General features: G+C 36.8%; 1 protein-coding gene across 6 annotated transcripts in view; it reads right to left on the bottom strand.

The window, feature by feature from the left end:
- Window positions 1-18,015, bottom strand: part of LOC136887089 (band 7 protein AAEL010189) — a 545,233-nt gene that overhangs the window by 29,783 nt on the left and 497,435 nt on the right. For all 6 annotated transcript variants that reach the window (XM_068231058.1, XM_068231060.1, XM_068231061.1 and 3 more), the window contains one exon: window positions 11,969-12,051. In XM_068231058.1, the coding sequence (XP_068087159.1) occupies window positions 11,969-12,051 (83 nt within the window). The remainder of the gene's footprint in view (window positions 1-11,968; window positions 12,052-18,015) is intronic.

Below are 18,015 nucleotides of genomic sequence, written 5' to 3'. Positions count from 1 at the left end.
CCCTACTTCACTGAGATACCGGTATTCAAAACTTTCACTTAAAAATGGCATTCAAGCTAAATTATTGCTTCCTTTGGTATAAAATTAGAGTTGTACAAAGTACAGTGTCTACTGAAGAAAGCAAGGGGGTTATAAGGGTTGCAAGTGACAGAGATTAGTAGATAAACACCAATGAGTTACTCAAATCACCAAAAATTCTTCTGCAGCCTAGCATTGTGGTTTTCTGTTAAAAGGTTTCAATCTTTGGAAGAGAAAATAAATGAAACTAATGAAAATTGTACATCTCATAATATTCTCAGCTCACATTTTCTTAAGAAATATTTTGGGTCCAACTTCAGTGTAATAATACTATGTTTAAAATGTTTAAAACACTTTAGCTAACAAGAGCTATTAATAATTATTTAAAGTGTATTGAATCTTAACACTTAGTATGATTCAATTATGATTCAATTATCTTATTCTGAATGTATAAAAATTCTATGACAACTGTTTACTGTACAGTATACAGTTTCCTGTTCCCTGGCCCTAGAGGACAGCGTCTTTGCCTTTGATCCTTCGGAACGCAGGTTTGAATACAAGCTGGTCAAGGGGATTTTAAACACTTAATTTCCTAGGTTTGGGGATTGGATGTTCGTGCTGTCCCCAGCATTCCTTTAACTCACATACCACACATAACATTATATTTCACCACACTAACATGTAGTTTTCCCCACACATATCAGATGCCGCCCATCCTCAACAAAGGACATTATTAGGGCAAAACCAGGTTAGCAAGAGTCACATGAAATTGAAATGAGCTACACTGCTGTATATACAATAACACAAGCAAATAATTGCTCATCCTATCATCTCATGTAACGAGTGTATGGAATATATTCAACATTTTTCTTTAGTTCGTAAAAAAATCAGTTGAGTTTAGTTGGATGGAGAAATAGCACTACTGTAGGCAGTGTGGTTGTAGAAAAACCTCCAAAATCCAACACAGAGCTATACATGTTGCAGGCTGGCCAAAATTAACAGTGAGTAAATTGTCACTTCTTTACTCAATGAGTCAGAAAGTACTACTACAGCAGCACCTCTGTTCATGTCAGTAACACTTTTCATAGCATCTACATCTGCTGAACGTGCCCTTAATACAATTATTATTCAGCAGCAGTTACACCTCAGCAATATCAGAGCTGGAGATACTGTATCTCATAGAGCAACATTTAGTTCTAGCCTGTGCCAATTGATGGGGGGAGGGGGGTTAAATTTCTAGAATATAGAACTCAGAGAATTAGAGTAGGTAAGCATTATCTGATACTGTAATGATTAAGGTCGTTATGTTTTCTATTATATATCTATATATCTATATCTATCTATCTATCTATCTATCTATCTATCTATCTATCTATCTATCTATCTATCTATATAAAATAACAGTTTTGCCTGTACATTGTTCAGAATTTGAAAAGAATTGTATTTTTGTATCAGTCATGTCCATAATAGCAAGGAAATGCAATTTTTACTTTTCCATAATTTATGTCTGTCTGTCTATCTGTCTATCTGTCTGTATGTACACGCATCATGAGAAAACAGCTGAAGAGAATTTAATGAAAATCGGTATGTGAAGTCGGGGGATGAGCCACTACAATCTAGGCTATAATCACTTTAGTCACGGTGAGTGAAATGGTAGTTTAGGGGAAGGCTTAAAATTTAATTCTCAAATATTTATATCATTAGTGGTCCTATCGATAAATACTACATAATGAAAGTTATATAGAATTAAATTTCTGATCATTTATGTCATACATTGTTACCATACTGGCTTTGATAACACAGATATTCATGAATTTCTATTTTTGTTGCCAAGTCCACATCAACACCGAGCCATGAGAAAATGGATAAACAGAATTTAATGAAAGTTGGGGAATAAGAAACTACAGTCTAAGTTATAAACAATTTTATTCACCCTGGATGAAATTGTAGTTTAGGGGAAGGCATCTAAAATTTAATTTTTAAATACCTATGTTATTGGTCCTTTACAATGGTCCTATCGAAAAGCATTACACAACAAAAGTTATAGAGAATACAATTTCTGACCATTTATGTTTCATTCAGTTTTACCATACTGACAATGATGAGAGTGGTATTTCAGAGTCGGAAGAAAACTAAATGCGAAGGCCTGCAATACTGAAAGCGCATAACATTCATCAACAATAATATTACATTGACCATTGTTTGTTGTGATGTTCTTAGTCTCTTATGCTGCCGCTCAACTCAGATGGGATTACTGCTGCGTACTGAGTATAACAGTCCGACTGAATGTTGGCGGGAAATAGCTGGGGAGTTGCAAAACATTCTTCTTGAGCATGCCATTCTTTTGGTTCATACATTGTCTGATACTGCCGGGACATAACAGACTGGTTCATCATAATATTCTACTCTGGCACGCTGGTGAATGAGCAGTGTGCAGTAGTAGTAGTAGTAGTAGTAGTAGTAGTAGTATGACCTGGTCTAGAATTACAATTTAGGCCTATTCCAAATTATAGCACCACAATTCACTAACTCAAAATTCAACCCTGAAAAGAGCCGTTATTTAAGAAAAGCTTCTTCCTCTTCACTTTTATTAAATTCTACATTTATTTTATTCCAAATTAGCACTGAAGAGGGGATTTCTCCTCTGGCTTGGAGGAACAATTTTCCTCCAAGTCAGATAGATTTTTCCGCCGCCTGTGTAGTGAACTGAGATTTTCCGAGTCATTGGGTACTGCTAGGAAACAGATTAGTAAAAGGGCATAGTTTTTGCCCTGGGAGTCTCCACTATTTGGCACCCCCACCCGGCTGCAATAAGACGAAGTGTATTCATGGATCATGGCTGTCTGCGGCTTGGTCATTCCAGCTCTGGAACTTTGGACTGTTCGATCGGCAGCGTGGTATTGTTCGTTAAAAGTAAGAAAATGTGTGGTTTTTCATTTGATCGAGTATTTCACATGAATGCATTGCTTTTAATCGCGCCATTCCTACTGATGTCATTGTAATGACCTATGTTCATTTCAGTTGGGAACACTACTAAGACAGTCTTTCTGAGGATGTGAAAAGGCAGGTGGAGAGTGAGTGTCTGCCATTATAATGAATACTCCTCAACCTAATTGTGACTGGTGGTAGGAAAGGGGGCCTACCATTACAATGAAAATTCCCTAACCCAGTCTTCATATGAGAAAAGGCGTTTGGTAACTTCCCTGTCGCGTTGCTAGGGTAACATTAAGTGCTATGCAATTTAGTACAATCTTGCTCAGAACGTGTACACTACCTAACCAATAATTCTGTATACAGTGTAGAATTCCATAGCAAAGCATGGGTACATCAGCTAGTACATATATAAATGATATGAGTAAAGAACTTGAATCACAGATAAGGCTGTTTGTAAATGATGTTATACTGTATAGAGTAGTAAAAGAGTTGTACAACTGTGAGCGACTCCAGGAGGACCTAGACATTGTTGAGTTGTTGTGATATGGACAGCAGACCATGGTATGATGGTAAATGGGATGAAAGGTCAGGTTGTAAGTTTCACCAAGAGGAAAAGTCCTCTCAGTTTTAATTACTGTGTTGATGGGGTGGCAGTACCTCATGACAGGCATGGCATCATGGTAAGATCTCCAGAGTTGCAGAACCACCAGAATGAAAGACATAATATACAGCAATGAGCGATCCCATCCTTCAATTGAAAGTTGTTATCGAGACAAAGATCGATACCCATTCAGATACTGGTGAACTGGCAACCTTGCTTGGATCTGTGAATGACACAACGTTAGGTTGAAAGCATGGGAGCACACTTAGCTACAGCTTTTTCTGATAGGTGGCTAAGAGTCCCCCATAAGGTCCTGTGTGATCTGCGTGGCTGACCTAATCATGTGTATTGGAGGAGCTGTGTCGCTGAGATGTCCCAATTCTCGGAATTATTGACACTTTCTCCCTAACTGCATCTGTAAATCACATGCTCTCCTCCTTTGGTCACTCTTTTTGGGATGACCTTGTCTTGCTGGACGTGAAAGGAAAGAAAGGCCTTTAGACCTGGCCTAACGATTTGTATTGAAATGTCACTGCTCTGGGTTGGCACTTTGCTATTAGATAACTGTGGCACAGAATTATTTTAAAGGCTTAAACTGAAGCAACATCTTCTGGGCCACTACTTCTTATAGTAACAATCCATAGATGTCCCCCTCAAATAAGTTTTAAGAGTTTGTTAAATGTATCTTTCACCACAAGGCTAAACAAGATTAAGACTGTACTGTACTTCACAACATAGTATCTTATTATCCAACTTATTTCTGGCACTGCCACACAATACTATGTGATGGATGAACATTGGTGTCATCTTCAAGTTTTTACTACAGATTTATTTAATGTGTTTTCTTCCTTTTTGGTTGTTTTTGTGTATTTAAATGTTTTATTGAGACAATTTTCCAATATATGCAGCTGATGAAGGCACAGGTTGGTTGAAACTAGTACTATTATGTTAATATTGTAATGATGATATAACTGATTATTATGAAAATAAAAGCCTCTGTGGTTCAGGCAGCTGTGTGCCAGTCTTTAACCTCTGGGTTCCGTGGTTCAAATCCCTGTCACTCCATGTGAGATTTATGCTGAAAAAACTGGAGGTTGGACAGGTGTTTCTCTGAGTACTCTGATTTTTCTGTCATCTTTCATTCCAACAACACTCTCCAATATCATTTCATTTCTTCTGTCAAGTCATTAATCACTGCACCAGAGGAGTGCGACAGGCTTCGGCAGCTGACACAATTCCTATCCTCACCACTAAATGGGGGCTTCATTCATTCCATTTCTGCCCCGGTCAAACAACTGGAAGCAGGCTGTAGATCTTCATTTTCATTATGAAAATATAGCCATATTTATTATTTGCCTTCGTATTGAATAGGTGGACCCATTTCACCGTAACAAGTATGACCTCCTTTTGACAATGGTTTTAATAAGTAGTCTTTCACTCTTCATAATATAGGTGGCAAGACGAGACAAACCATTAAATTAACTACATCAATACCTGAATGAACATTCTACAAGTAATCATAAAAATGTTTCTCCATAGTGATAGTGAATTCTTCGAAGTTAGGTAGTCATGAAAATGAAAACAGGAATGTTAGTATTATCAGGTAACGTACCCCTCCATTAAGATAGCTGGCTCCCAAAGCTGTATGCAGTTCTCGGAACCTCTGTAAATATGAGTGTGTCGATACCAGATCACATTTTCTCGATAAGCGGAAGAAAAGTTTTTTTGTAACTTTTTAATTTTTGCTTTTTGTACAAGTCAGTTATTTATATCATTGAAGTTTGAAATCCCCTCTATGAGTGGAGGCAGTAGAATAACACTCACGGTATCCCCTGCCTGTTGTAAGAGGTGACAAAAAAGGGCAGCCAGGGGCTCTCAATGTGGGAGCATGGGTTGGCATCCACAGTTCCTTTAGCTGAGTCTGTAATTGCTTCCACTTACTTATGCCAGGTTCCTCGCTTTTGTCTATCCTATCCGACCTCACTTGGTTAACTCTTGTATTTTCCGGCCCCTATGGTATTCGGTCACGAGTCCTAGGGAGTCTTTCATTTTCATGCCCTTCATGGCCCTTGTCTTTCTTTGACTGATATCTTCATTTTTCATCGTGTTAGACCCCTTCAATTTTGTCCTTATTAGTGTTGTTAGAGGATGGTTGCCTAGCTGTACTTCCTCTTAAAACAATAATCACCACCATCACCATCCTTTGAAATTGGGGTCTTACAAATGAAGATGTATGTTTACCTGTATTTTTCCTGTACATTTTTTGGGAACTTGAAAGCTGATAGAACATGGAGTAAGGTGTTTCTGAGGGGTTGGAGGAGGATGCACATAAACTCAGCTGGCACTTCCTTTATGCAATACAAATTTAGATTTGTCCACTACACTTACTGCAATGAACTGGGCATCTCAGTGCAGAATCACCAATATATTTCAGCATGAGCCGCCACTGTGTAATGGGGATCACTGTAAGTACTGAGGTGTTAATATAAGGAATGATCTTCATTGGGGGTAATCATATTAAAGAGGTTTTTAAGAAAGGTTTCAAATCTCATCACATGGTTATAAGGGTATCAAGGGTATAAGGGGTGTATCAAGGATGTAACGGAGAGGGCATATAAGTCTCTGGTGAGACCCCAATTAGAGTATGGTTCAAATTAATGGGACTCCACACCAGGGCTACTTGATACAAGAACTGGAAAAGATCTAAAGGAAAGCAGCACAATTAGTTCTGGGTGATGTCTGACAAAGGAGAAATGTTATGAAAATGTTGCAAACTTTGGGCTGAGAATACTTGGGAGTAAGGAGATAAGATGCTCGACTAACAATAAGTGGCATGTTGCATGAAATAAATTGCATGTTAATGGTCTGTACTGATAGTGATTAAGTATATTTTAAATATTTTGAGAGAAATTCCACCTTTTTAGTACTATAAACAATGTATTTACTTGTTAAAATACAATTAAACTCTAGTAGGACATGTTTTGTCTCTTCCTCTGGGACATCCTCAGCAACTTAATAAATAAGCACCATTTGAAAAGCACAAAAATATACACTAAGTTAAAATAATGTGTCACAGCATGAAGCTCTGTCTATCTAAAACATTTCACAGTATAATAGGCAATCTCATGTTAAAAGTCTTGAAGACCAGGTCTTGATGTTGCTGAGCAGTCAAATGAGCCCCCGCAGGGCAATAGTATTAACACCGTTTACAAAAGAAGCACAATTAATTGTCAAAACACTTGTGTCCTTGAAAATATAAGTATGTGTGTTTAAAATATGGTAGAATGTTCTTAACTGAACAATAAATTACAATATAGGCCTATGTGGATATTTTTTCATGAAAGGTTATCTCATATAAAAAACATAGTCTTGATGTTGGAGGATGGTTGTTACTAGCTTATGGTTGTATGACAAAACATTTTCAAAGCTGAAGCAGAATGCTCCTAGGTAATGATATACTGCACATTTCTGTAAGTAGAACCGGGGTAACTCCTCTCCATAAACCATTGGAGAATATTCTTGAAGAATCAAACTGGCGAGAAAAGAACATCAATGTGCTGTTGAAAAGATGCTAATGTAGACTGTTTTTTGATGTATATAATAAGAGGAGTTTCCTGCCTGGCACGTCAGTGATCAAGGGAGACTGGCCATTAACTGCGACTACTGAATACTGAGGCAAATAAATAATACTGCAACACTCCAGAAGCAGGCTATCATGTTGCAAGAAGTACAACATGTGAGAGCAAGATGGATGAATGCAGTACCGGTACGGTAAATTACAGGTAAATACCATGTTCTGGGAATAATTTAATTGTTGTCATGAGTAATGCTTACAAATTCACCTTTTAACTGAATGAGTCAATGTAATAACTAAAATAATGGAGGATAAGAAGTAGAGCTTAAACTCTTTGAAATATTGGCTATTATAATTGCAAGCTTGTAGGTTATAGATATGGGTTCCATAAGAGTATGTACTCAGCTGTTGTAGGGCTTAAGTTTTATGCATTATCACTTTTTCCAGTATTTATTTATAATACTGACATGCATAATAGGTTAGTGTTGCAGTTAAGTTATACTTAGAACATCATTAATGTCAGGGGCGGTCCGTGGTATTGTTGCAGGGTGTTGCATAATTTTATACTTCATTCGTTGTCTTTTCTTCTAATTTGTTAGTTTAATAAACCCAGTATATATTCTAAAATATGTTAAAATGAACAATCTTTGGTCATTTATAGTCCAATAATGGACCATTTATATTGGTATTATAATCTTTGGTCATTCGAGGTAATAACGCTTCATAATGGACCAATAAATGCTTCAGGCTTTGAATCAAACTCACGGGGTTTGCTTTCCTATGGCAAATCCCAAGCAGTAAGCCTAAGCCTGTACATAGCATCAGGCAGCACTCTCGCCAGTATCGGTCCTTGGGTGCTGCACAGAACCAGCAAACCCCCCATCGAGTAACAAGTACAAATGTCCCCGTTAGATTGTACTACCCTACGGAGATGACTTCACGTCTGGGTCTGCTTTCTCTCCTCTTGCAATAGTAATTTATTTTCCATGCTACCAGGGTGTACCATACTGGTTCACCCACAATATTACCAACCTTTTACACTGATGAAAAACTGGCGGGAAAATTTTCAGTTCAAGAGAGCTAAGAATAACTGTAGTTGTACTGTATAATTAGCCTCTTATTTCCTGTGTTTTTGCCAGTCATATTTCTGTTTTAATAGACATGTAGTTCATACTTAATAAGAGTTTCTTGTTATTTGTGTGAGCTTCTCATATAAACATTTGATACTGGAAAATTTGGTGCTACACCCAACTTCAGATACCACCAGCTGCCACTGGTTAACGTCACCACTACGAATGTAGGTACTGTAAATTAAATGTAGTTAGTATGGCAAAAGTAATTATGAAGCTAATTATCACTAGCATTTTAATTTAATGTATGTGTGCCATATGCATATGTTTCTAATTATTGGGTTTATACCTGCCAGAAGCACAATAACTAGCAAACTAAATAAAAGAAATGTTTATCCATCCTGAATCCCTCGCTGAGTCCGAGGGAAAAACCGACCCTCGAGGGTAAACAGATAAAGAAGACGAAGAAGAACTAAATTATGAGTAAAAATTTCATTCTGTAAAAAGTAACAATTACAAGTAAAAATTATTAAGGAAGTATTTGTTACAAGTAATTAGATTACATTTGCTCAGTTACTTCCCAACTCTGCTTACAAGACATAGTTTGGGAAATACTGTTTATGTTCGGAACCATCAACGATTTATAATGAGTCACCTCTCAATTCGTGGAACTCGATGAAGAAGACTGATTTTCCGCTAGTGCCTATCTCTTCTTGAAATCAAATATACCTATATATTGTTTCTGGTAGAAGGTATTCATAAGTTTAATGACATCCTGTCGTGTGTTCAGATAGTTCAAATTTTTGTTTTGGTAATAGTGTTGAAATTCAAATAAGGTAGGTAACCCTTTGTCACTCATCATTTTACAGCTTATACATTTTACAGCCAAAATATGACAGCATCAGCTGGTGCAGGGTGCTTGGAAACTGTGTATATCGAAGAAGGTGCATGAGCAGTACTGTACTGTACCTCCTTGCTTGAGATATTTACCATATTTTGTTAAGTGCAATTGGTGGCATAGCAGTTAGCCTACTCTGAAAGTATCCATTTCATATAGCATGATTATTACTGCATTTAAACACTAATATATTCTTTTAAAGTAATTTCATGTACTTTCTAGCAGTGTTATTAGAATTTTATTCATTTAATTTAACATTGTCCAACTTCTACTTATATTGTTAAATGCTGCAACAATCTATAAGTTCACCACTGTAGTCTCATGTAAGTTTCCTATCCAATTTGATGTGTCTAGGTCCAAAACATGCACAAAGAAAATTGCTTGATATTAAATGAGAGTATTGTTTTCTTTTATGCTTTCATTTGAATTTGTTGTTTTTTCAACAGTTTCTATACTATTTCGATTGCTTTTTGTAACTCTCATATTTAATGCTGCCTTTTTCAATAAAAATATATTTCACAATTAGTCTGTTATTAGGAGAAAATACTTTGTTTTACAAAAATATATAGCCTATGTAGGCAGCAAACTTAGAGATTACATGCACCCAAACTTCGTTATTTACAGGATATTACCATAGCTTTCTGCCGCCCATATGGTGGCTATGATTGTGAAGTGGTCAAGTCAATTTTATTTACTTAGCAATGTGCAGCTTATACTTATATTGTAAAATCCTATTTGTTTTGTAAAGTAAAACACTTTTCTTTGGGATCAACACTGAATTTGGTCCAATAAGTTGTGTACAATAGGCCTACACTAATACATAGCCAGAAGGAAGATTTGTGATCCAACATATTACAACCATACTCTTTCGAAGAGAATAATGTCAATTTGTCAATGCTGTAGGTCAATTTTAGTTATTTCAATTAATAAGAGAGCATGAAATAAAGATGGTCTGGTACTTCTAAGGTGACACAACTCACATTATTATTGTACTGATAATAAATTCAAGACATACAGTTCAATGAACACTTACTACTAGTTGCATAACCACATAAATATATTCTCCAATTTATCACTTCCTGACTAAGGGTGGGGGTAATGGGAGGGGGTTGTTTGAAACTAGACTGTGTATCAATGTAATATAGAAAGAAAAAATATTGGATTTCAACTAAACTTTTTTATTACAGTAATATACAGTGGGCTCAATACATATGGATTTCTTTGTTCAGCTGGAGGGGAAACAATAAGTGGAAGGGGGCAAATGTTTAACCAAGCAAGTTGGTCATGCAGTTATGGTCGTGCAGCCATGAGCTTGTATTTGATTAATAGTGGTTTCGAACTCAACTGTCGGCAGCCTTGAAGATGGCTTTTACGGGGCGAGTTGGCCGTGCACGTAGAGGCGCGCGGCTGTGAGCTTGCATCCGGGAGATAGTAGGTTCGAATCCCACTATCGGCAGCCCTGAAAATGGTTTTCCGTGATTTCTCATTTTCACACCAGGCCATAAGACCTATCTGTGTCGGTGTGACGTAAAGCCCCTAGCAAAAAAAAAAAAAAAAAAAAAAAATAGATGGCTTTCCATGATTTCCCACTTTCATAACAGTCAAATGTTGGGGCTGTACCTTAATTAAGGCCACGTCCCATTTATTTATTGAGCGTATGGTTTTTAGTGCTGAAGGGTCCGAGGACAAGTTTGATTCACTTGGTGTTGGTCTGTAATGTGGAGATTGTTCCAGTAGGAAAATGAAGTATAATGAACAGTTATAGGTATTGCATTGGGCCCCAGTTTCCTCCTAACTCAATGAAATAGAAAGTCAGCAGGGAAGTGTGGACAAATAAATCAGATACAATACATGGTGGCTTCACTTGAGAACTTACAACAGTTACTGGGTCTCCTGATTGGAGCTGTCTTAGTAGCACAATAGGAATGGGCAATTCATAAGTCTGTGAAGATATGAAGCTCAATATGTTTTCAACTTCTTTGAACTAATTTAAGACAAGACTAGATAAACAATTGATAGGGAATCTGCCATCTTGGTGACAGTCCTAAATGCAGATCAGTAATGAAAGATTAACTGAATAATAGAGGTGCTTTATTTATTAGTATTTGTGAATTACACTTGTGAAACAGGAAGTCTGAAGGGTCTAAGTTTATTTCTGGCATAATCAATTACATGCTATGGGAGATCCAAGGGGAACAACACACTAATTATTAAAATTTTTAAATTCAAGCAATGAGACAGTGACGCAAGACACCTTGTTCACAATTCAGCGGAAGTAAATTACTGTGTTTTTAAATGAATAAATCAGGTGCTCAGCTATTAAAGGGTAATAGTTTATAACAACGACCGTATTCAAAAGTATGAGCCATGTTTCAGTGTTAAGTACTTGTTCTCAGTGGTGAGTGACAATGGAGTGATATGATGTACAATTCCTCAAATCAAGCCTTGAAAATATCAATGTTCTAAATCTGGGGCAATTTCACTCATATAAAATGAAATATAATACTGTATCATAGACTATAAACTAAATATACTAAAGCATTATAATCTGAGGTAAGAAAAGCAGACAGAATGTTACTTAGAGAATTATGAGACATATTTTTAAATATTAATTTTATGTTAATGAATTACAAAATTAAATTATCATTAGTTCATTAGTACTAAACTGCAGTAATCCTTCTCAGTTGATTTATACATATGGTAGAAGTGATTTCTTTTGATAATTCATACCACACTATTATCTGACAGGAGAAATGTGATAATGGAAGCTATAGTACAAAGACAGGCGATATCTGTGGAAGATGAGTAGCGTGCAACACAAACTCCAAACTAAGACACACGTGCTGTGCATTCCAAGCCAACACCAGTCTTACCTCCTGGGGAGGGACATCATAGGTTCGAGTCCGAAGGTCAACCCTAGCATAGCAGTCGATGCAGGGCAAGATAAAGAATATGCCTGTTGAAGAACAGGGCTACAGTTAAAAGATATAGTTACAATAGAGAACTCCTGCAATGGATTGGAAGGTAAAGCACACTTTCTTCGAAGATAAATTACTTACATTTATTAATACATTGTTCAGCTTATAAGTGTTATATATTTACTATGATAATACTTATACATCAAATAATTTAATTTAGAATATGATTTTAACTTATCAATTAATGTTTAAGATATTTGTATTTATTGCTATAAGCAGATCTTCTATTGTAAATATTAATTTATGTAAGAAAGAAAACACATTTCTAGAAGAAAGTACCTAGAAGTTTAGTAGTTCAGTTAATAGTGTTAGTTGTTTTATTTGTGAGGAGGGAACACATTCAGCTTAAACAACAGATGAAGATGACTTAATTACTTTCCACATTAATCTACTTTTCCGTATGAAAAGTTGGCTAATGAAAACCTGCCAGTGTTAACAGGAGTAACTTGACATATAGTGTACACAATATACCTGAAGAGCACTTCCTAAGTGGTTCTACGTCTACTCGGTATTATCACTCTTCTTGTAATTCCACATGTAATATGTAAGTTAACTGATAGTGAGGTAACTCTTGAGCCACTCAACTATTCAGTAATACTTATAAGAAGGGTATTGATGTTGATATTATAGTGTCCAGGATAAACAATAAATATGAACTGCAGAATCCTTGAGCAAAGTCAACTCAGAATGGTAGGTGCTTTTTCCCTTCGAAAAATTCAAATACCAAAATGACATTAGAGTTAATATGGGACATGGGATATCCTCATTATCAGTCTTTAGCAATGCTACTCATGATTTGAGTTAAATTCTCAAATTGTTCATAAATGAATATGATATTTCTATTTTGGAACAGGAATAAAGTTAGAAGTTATGTGGCTTCAGTATATTCAGCATACCAGCATACAGGTATACAATAATCTGTAGGATTTTGTTTAATAACTCAAATTAACTTTTCGACGTACGAAATGTGACGACTTTATTTCAGTAAGCAATAGGAATGCTGTGATAATTCCATCAATGTTAGACTAATGATATAAATTGTACCAGCCTTAAGAAGTACCAGCCTCTACATTTCTGGAATAAAGAACAGCAGCAGTTGGTTCAGAACAACTTCCTTCATGAGGGTACAGTTTGTAAATAACATAAGATCTTCAAGAACTGGGAAATGAACAAAGAATGTCCCATGATTATGTATCATTCATTCTTGAATCTATAGATGGATGTGCATCGCAAATGAGTTGTATGGTGGCAAATGTGTCAGAATAAATTTGGTTTAACCATGATGTTATTTAGTATTGTTAACCTTGGATACTCCTCTGGAATGTTACACTATTATCTATGTTTATCATTCAATATGATGATTACTTGTAGATATAAAATCTTTGATAATTCAAAGAAAAACTAAGTCATGGATGTTCGATGTTATTAAATGAGAAGAACCTTTGTTTGTAGTCTTCCACCACAGACCACCCAGAACAGCAAGAATTAAGAATCAACTGTATTAAAATATTCAACCCTATCAGTATAATATTAGAGTGAAATTCAAAAATGACAACTAAAATTTGACAAAACAAAAAAATAAATAAATAAATAAAGTATTGTAATATTGTAATTTACTTCAAAGTACCTAAATTAGTGTAGCGATTACCAGTGATTAAAGATCATGATCATGATCAATACCTACAAAATTAAATGTATGTTCAGGACAAATTTATTAATGTTTAAGATATTTATTGCATATTATGCGGGCTTACCAAGTACTGCATCTTAGCAGTAACAGAGCAATTTGATTTTTATTTGTAGGCGATCATTTTCACTCCTCTCTTGTCGATATCGAAAGAGTCGTCCCCAACTTAGATCTAGGTGATACTACTTAACCCGGTACTATTTCCAGCCTCTACACGTATGCAGAAATGCTGATGATGATGATGCTGGTTGTTTAAAGGGGCCTAACATCAAGGTCATCAGCCCCTATGCAGAAATGAACAGTAGCAGTTCAATCACAATAACTTCTTTCGTGTGCAAAATATGCAAGATCTTCGGAACAGTGAAATGAACAAAATAGAAGTACTAAGGAGTGATTTGGAGAAAAGTACATTTAAGGAAGAATAATTGAAAGACTCAGTGGAAAAACTGATCAAGTCCATTTTTCCCGTGAAAAAAGCCATTTTACATGCACCGGGTAGAAAAATAGATCCTGCACACCTGGTGACAGAATCAGACAGGTCCACTTTCAAGTAACCTCTCTACTGCAGAGAACAATTTGACCAGTTCACAAATTTGCATCAAAAGAATACTGCCAAGTCCATTCTTGACTGAATCTTGCTCCGAAATTCTCTCGCTTAAGATTACCTATGTGTCAGTTGTGATGGACAGTACGGTATCAACAGAAGAGGAGGGTTGTGAGGCTACAGCCTAGAGGCCACACAAAAAATGAGGCACTAAAGAATAGACTGTTTTACATTTAAATAATATCTTATATCAAAATACAGTGTTAAATATACCAGCCTATATTGTAACAGGAGTATTCATCTGAACAACAGATGACCAAGAACGCACAATTTCCAAACCACTGTTAAGTTCGAAGGACACATGGTTAACAAAATAGTCAATGAGCCGGTGGCTTCACTAGTGTCTGTAGTTTTAAAAGCATACAAGTTTAGGGATATTTCTCAAGATTCTACCCTGAAACCAGAGATTAGAAGATATTTCTCAAGATTCCACCCTGAAACCAGAGATCAGAGTCAAAGCTAATGAGTTATGTAAGTATTTTCAGGTACTGAAAATAGCCGTTTAGCTATATTTTGGACTAATGTTTTTGAGTGCGTTCAAAATGCGAATAAGGTGTTGCAAAGTGCTACTGCTACTTTGACCAACATTGTATAATTATATAATTCACTCTACAATTATATCGAAGGACTTATGGACGACTTGAATTTTATGAAAAAGAAAAAAGGGGGGGGGGGGGGTGCGGGGGGATGAAACTATCTCAGACAATGTGTTATTAACTAGATAAACAAAGGCAAAGAAAAGTAAGAATGAGTGTAGAGGAGATTCATGGTGATGTAGGTTTGATGGAAAATCAGACATGAAAATCAATATATTCCTAGTTGACAAATAGAACTGAGAAGAAGAGATGAGCTGAGTGGCTCAGACGGTTAAGGCGCTGGCCTTCTGACCCCAACTAGGCAGGTTCGATCCTGGCTCAGTCCAGTGGTATTTGAAGGTCCTCAAATACGTCAGCCTCGTGTCGGTAGATTTACGGGCACGTAAAAGAACTCCTGCGGGACTGAATTCTGGATGCTCGGTGCTTCTGAAAACCGTAAATGTAGGAAGTGGGACGTAAAACCAATACAGTTATTATTTGAGAAGAAGAACAGCTACATACTTTCAACCTGACCTATTTGATTTCCTCGATTGCTTGAAAACTCTACTTTCGAAAGATGTTGGAAAATATGCTGAAACTTTTGCGGAAAAATATACAGATGATGCAGCATCTGAACTAGTAGAAGAATTTTTCCACATTCAATCAATTCTGAAGGACGTACTCTAGATTGAATTACATGATGATGACGACGACGACGACGACGACGATGACGATGATGATGATGATGATGATGATGATGATGATGATGATGATGTGAATTTAAAACTAATTCATGATAAATATTAATTCCACCCATCCCTCTCAAATTTTGGCACTGCTTTGAGATTTTAATTACGTCCCACTAACTAACTGTTTACGGTTTTCGGAGACGCCGAGGTGCCGGAATTTTGTCCCGCAGGAGTTCATTTACGTGCCAGTAAATCTAGCGACACGAGACTGACGTATTTGACAGATTCAAATACCATTGGACTGAGCCAGGATCGAACCTGCCAATTTGGGGTCAGAAGTCCAGCGCCACATTTTAATGAGTATTCTCTCCTTTCTCCCATCAAATGCTGGTGGAGAGAGATCATTCAGTGGTTTAGAATAAAAGCTATCCTCAGAAATTCAACAACTGATAGTAGACTATAGTTTGGCGTCCTTCACAGCGAATGATAATGTCCTGCAAGGCATTGACTCTGAGTCTCTCATCCGCATTATGGATTTACTAAAGCTCAAAGTCTGATGTTTTTATGAGATACCTATATCTATATATTAAAGTTTACAAGTAATAATTGTACAGAGCGATTTATCTACACAATTAACGAGAGTGAAGTATCTTTATAACATAAGGTCTTGCCAATTAGAATAAGAACGATAACGGTAAGGCCTACAATTAAGGGGTCCAGATTGTATAACTCTCCGTCCCCTGATGTGCAAATACAACTCCTTGTGTGTGTGTTGCATGTATTAAATTATACAATACCAAAATAAAAGTCTACACTTTCAAACGGTGACAAATCTGTTGTCCGCCTCTGTTGTGTAGTGGTTAGCGTGATTAGCTGCCACCCCCGGAGGCCCGCGTTCGATTCCCGGCTCTGCCACGAAATTTGAAAAGTGGTACGAGGGCTGGAACGGGGTCCACTCAGCCTCGGGAGGTCAAATGAGTAGAGGTGGGTTCGATTCCCACCTCAGCCATCCTGGAAGTGGTTTTCCGTGGTTTCCCACTTCTCCTCCAGGCGAATGCCGGGATGGTACCTCACTTAAGGCCACGGCCGCTTCCTTCCCTCTTTCTTGCCTATCCCTTCCAATCTTCCCATCCCTCCACAAGGCCCCTGTTCAGCATAGCAGGTGAGGCCGCCTGGGCGAGGTACTGGTCATACTCCCCAGTTGTATCCCCAGACCAAGAGTCTGAAACTCCAGGACACTGCCCTTGAGGCGGTAGAGGTGGGATCCCTCGCTAAGTCCAAGGGAAAAACCGAACCTGGAGGGTAAACAGATGATGATGATGATGATGATGACAAATCTGTTGAGGTGCCAACAGGACATGTCTTTACCACATGCACCTGCTGGACATGATTTTACTCAATGTGAACACGACTTTTGTATCTGTTCAGTTAGCTGAGGAAAGTCTTCATTTAACATACATGATAAATTTACCGGTCAAAAATGTTGCAATGTGGTTATGAGTTTCATCAATCATTATGCAAACAATACATTTATTGCAATTCTCCTCATTCTCCCCTTTACTGCAAATAATAAATTCCGTGGAATCCAATTTTATCCAATCAACCAAATTCTATTTTGATCTATAGTTTCTATTGTCATCCTTTTAACATGAATTGGTGCTCGACCTGTAGAAGATCCTTATATTCTAACCGGTCAAATCCTTACCGTCCTATATTTCCTCTACTACATCTTAAACCCTTTAATCTGTTATATTTGAGATAACCTAGTAAATTAGTTATTAAGCTTATGAAAGCATATGTTTTGAAAACATAAGACAGAAGTTCAGTTCTTCTATTAACTTTACTAAATTAAATCCATTCATTAAACATCAGATGTAAAAGCATTATATTTGTTTTCTGATGACTGTGCCACTCAAAACAAGAATCATGCTGTTCAGCAGTTCTTTTCTGTTCTTGTCCACACGAATTCGAATTTTGAAAAAAAAGTCATACTCCAGTATTCACGGACTGAGCACAGCTTTTTACTATGTGACAGATCACTTGGTCTTATCGAAAAGGAAAAGTGAAAGAAGGTTGAACATGCATACCTACCAAAAGGAGCGACAGACATTGTCTCAGAAACTTCAAGAAAATTTACTATTGTTACAGTAACGCAAAACATGATCTACAATTTTGTAAATAATTTTAAACTCTTGTTCAAGATAACAAACATTAACTCCGCAAATAGCGATATATACCTTCATACCTTGAACTAGACTTCCAGAGGACCAACACGCGAAACTTCTACAGAAACTTTAAACACAAACTCAGCAAATACAACCCTTCAAGTTTAAAGTTCAAAACCTCCGATGGTAAAGTAGATCACAATGATAAGGACAACTGCCACA

This window comes from Anabrus simplex, chromosome 1 (assembly GCF_040414725.1).
Source record: "Anabrus simplex isolate iqAnaSimp1 chromosome 1, ASM4041472v1, whole genome shotgun sequence".
NCBI lineage: Eukaryota > Metazoa > Arthropoda > Insecta > Orthoptera > Tettigoniidae > Anabrus > Anabrus simplex.
This window is presented reverse-complemented; position numbering and strand designations above follow the sequence as displayed.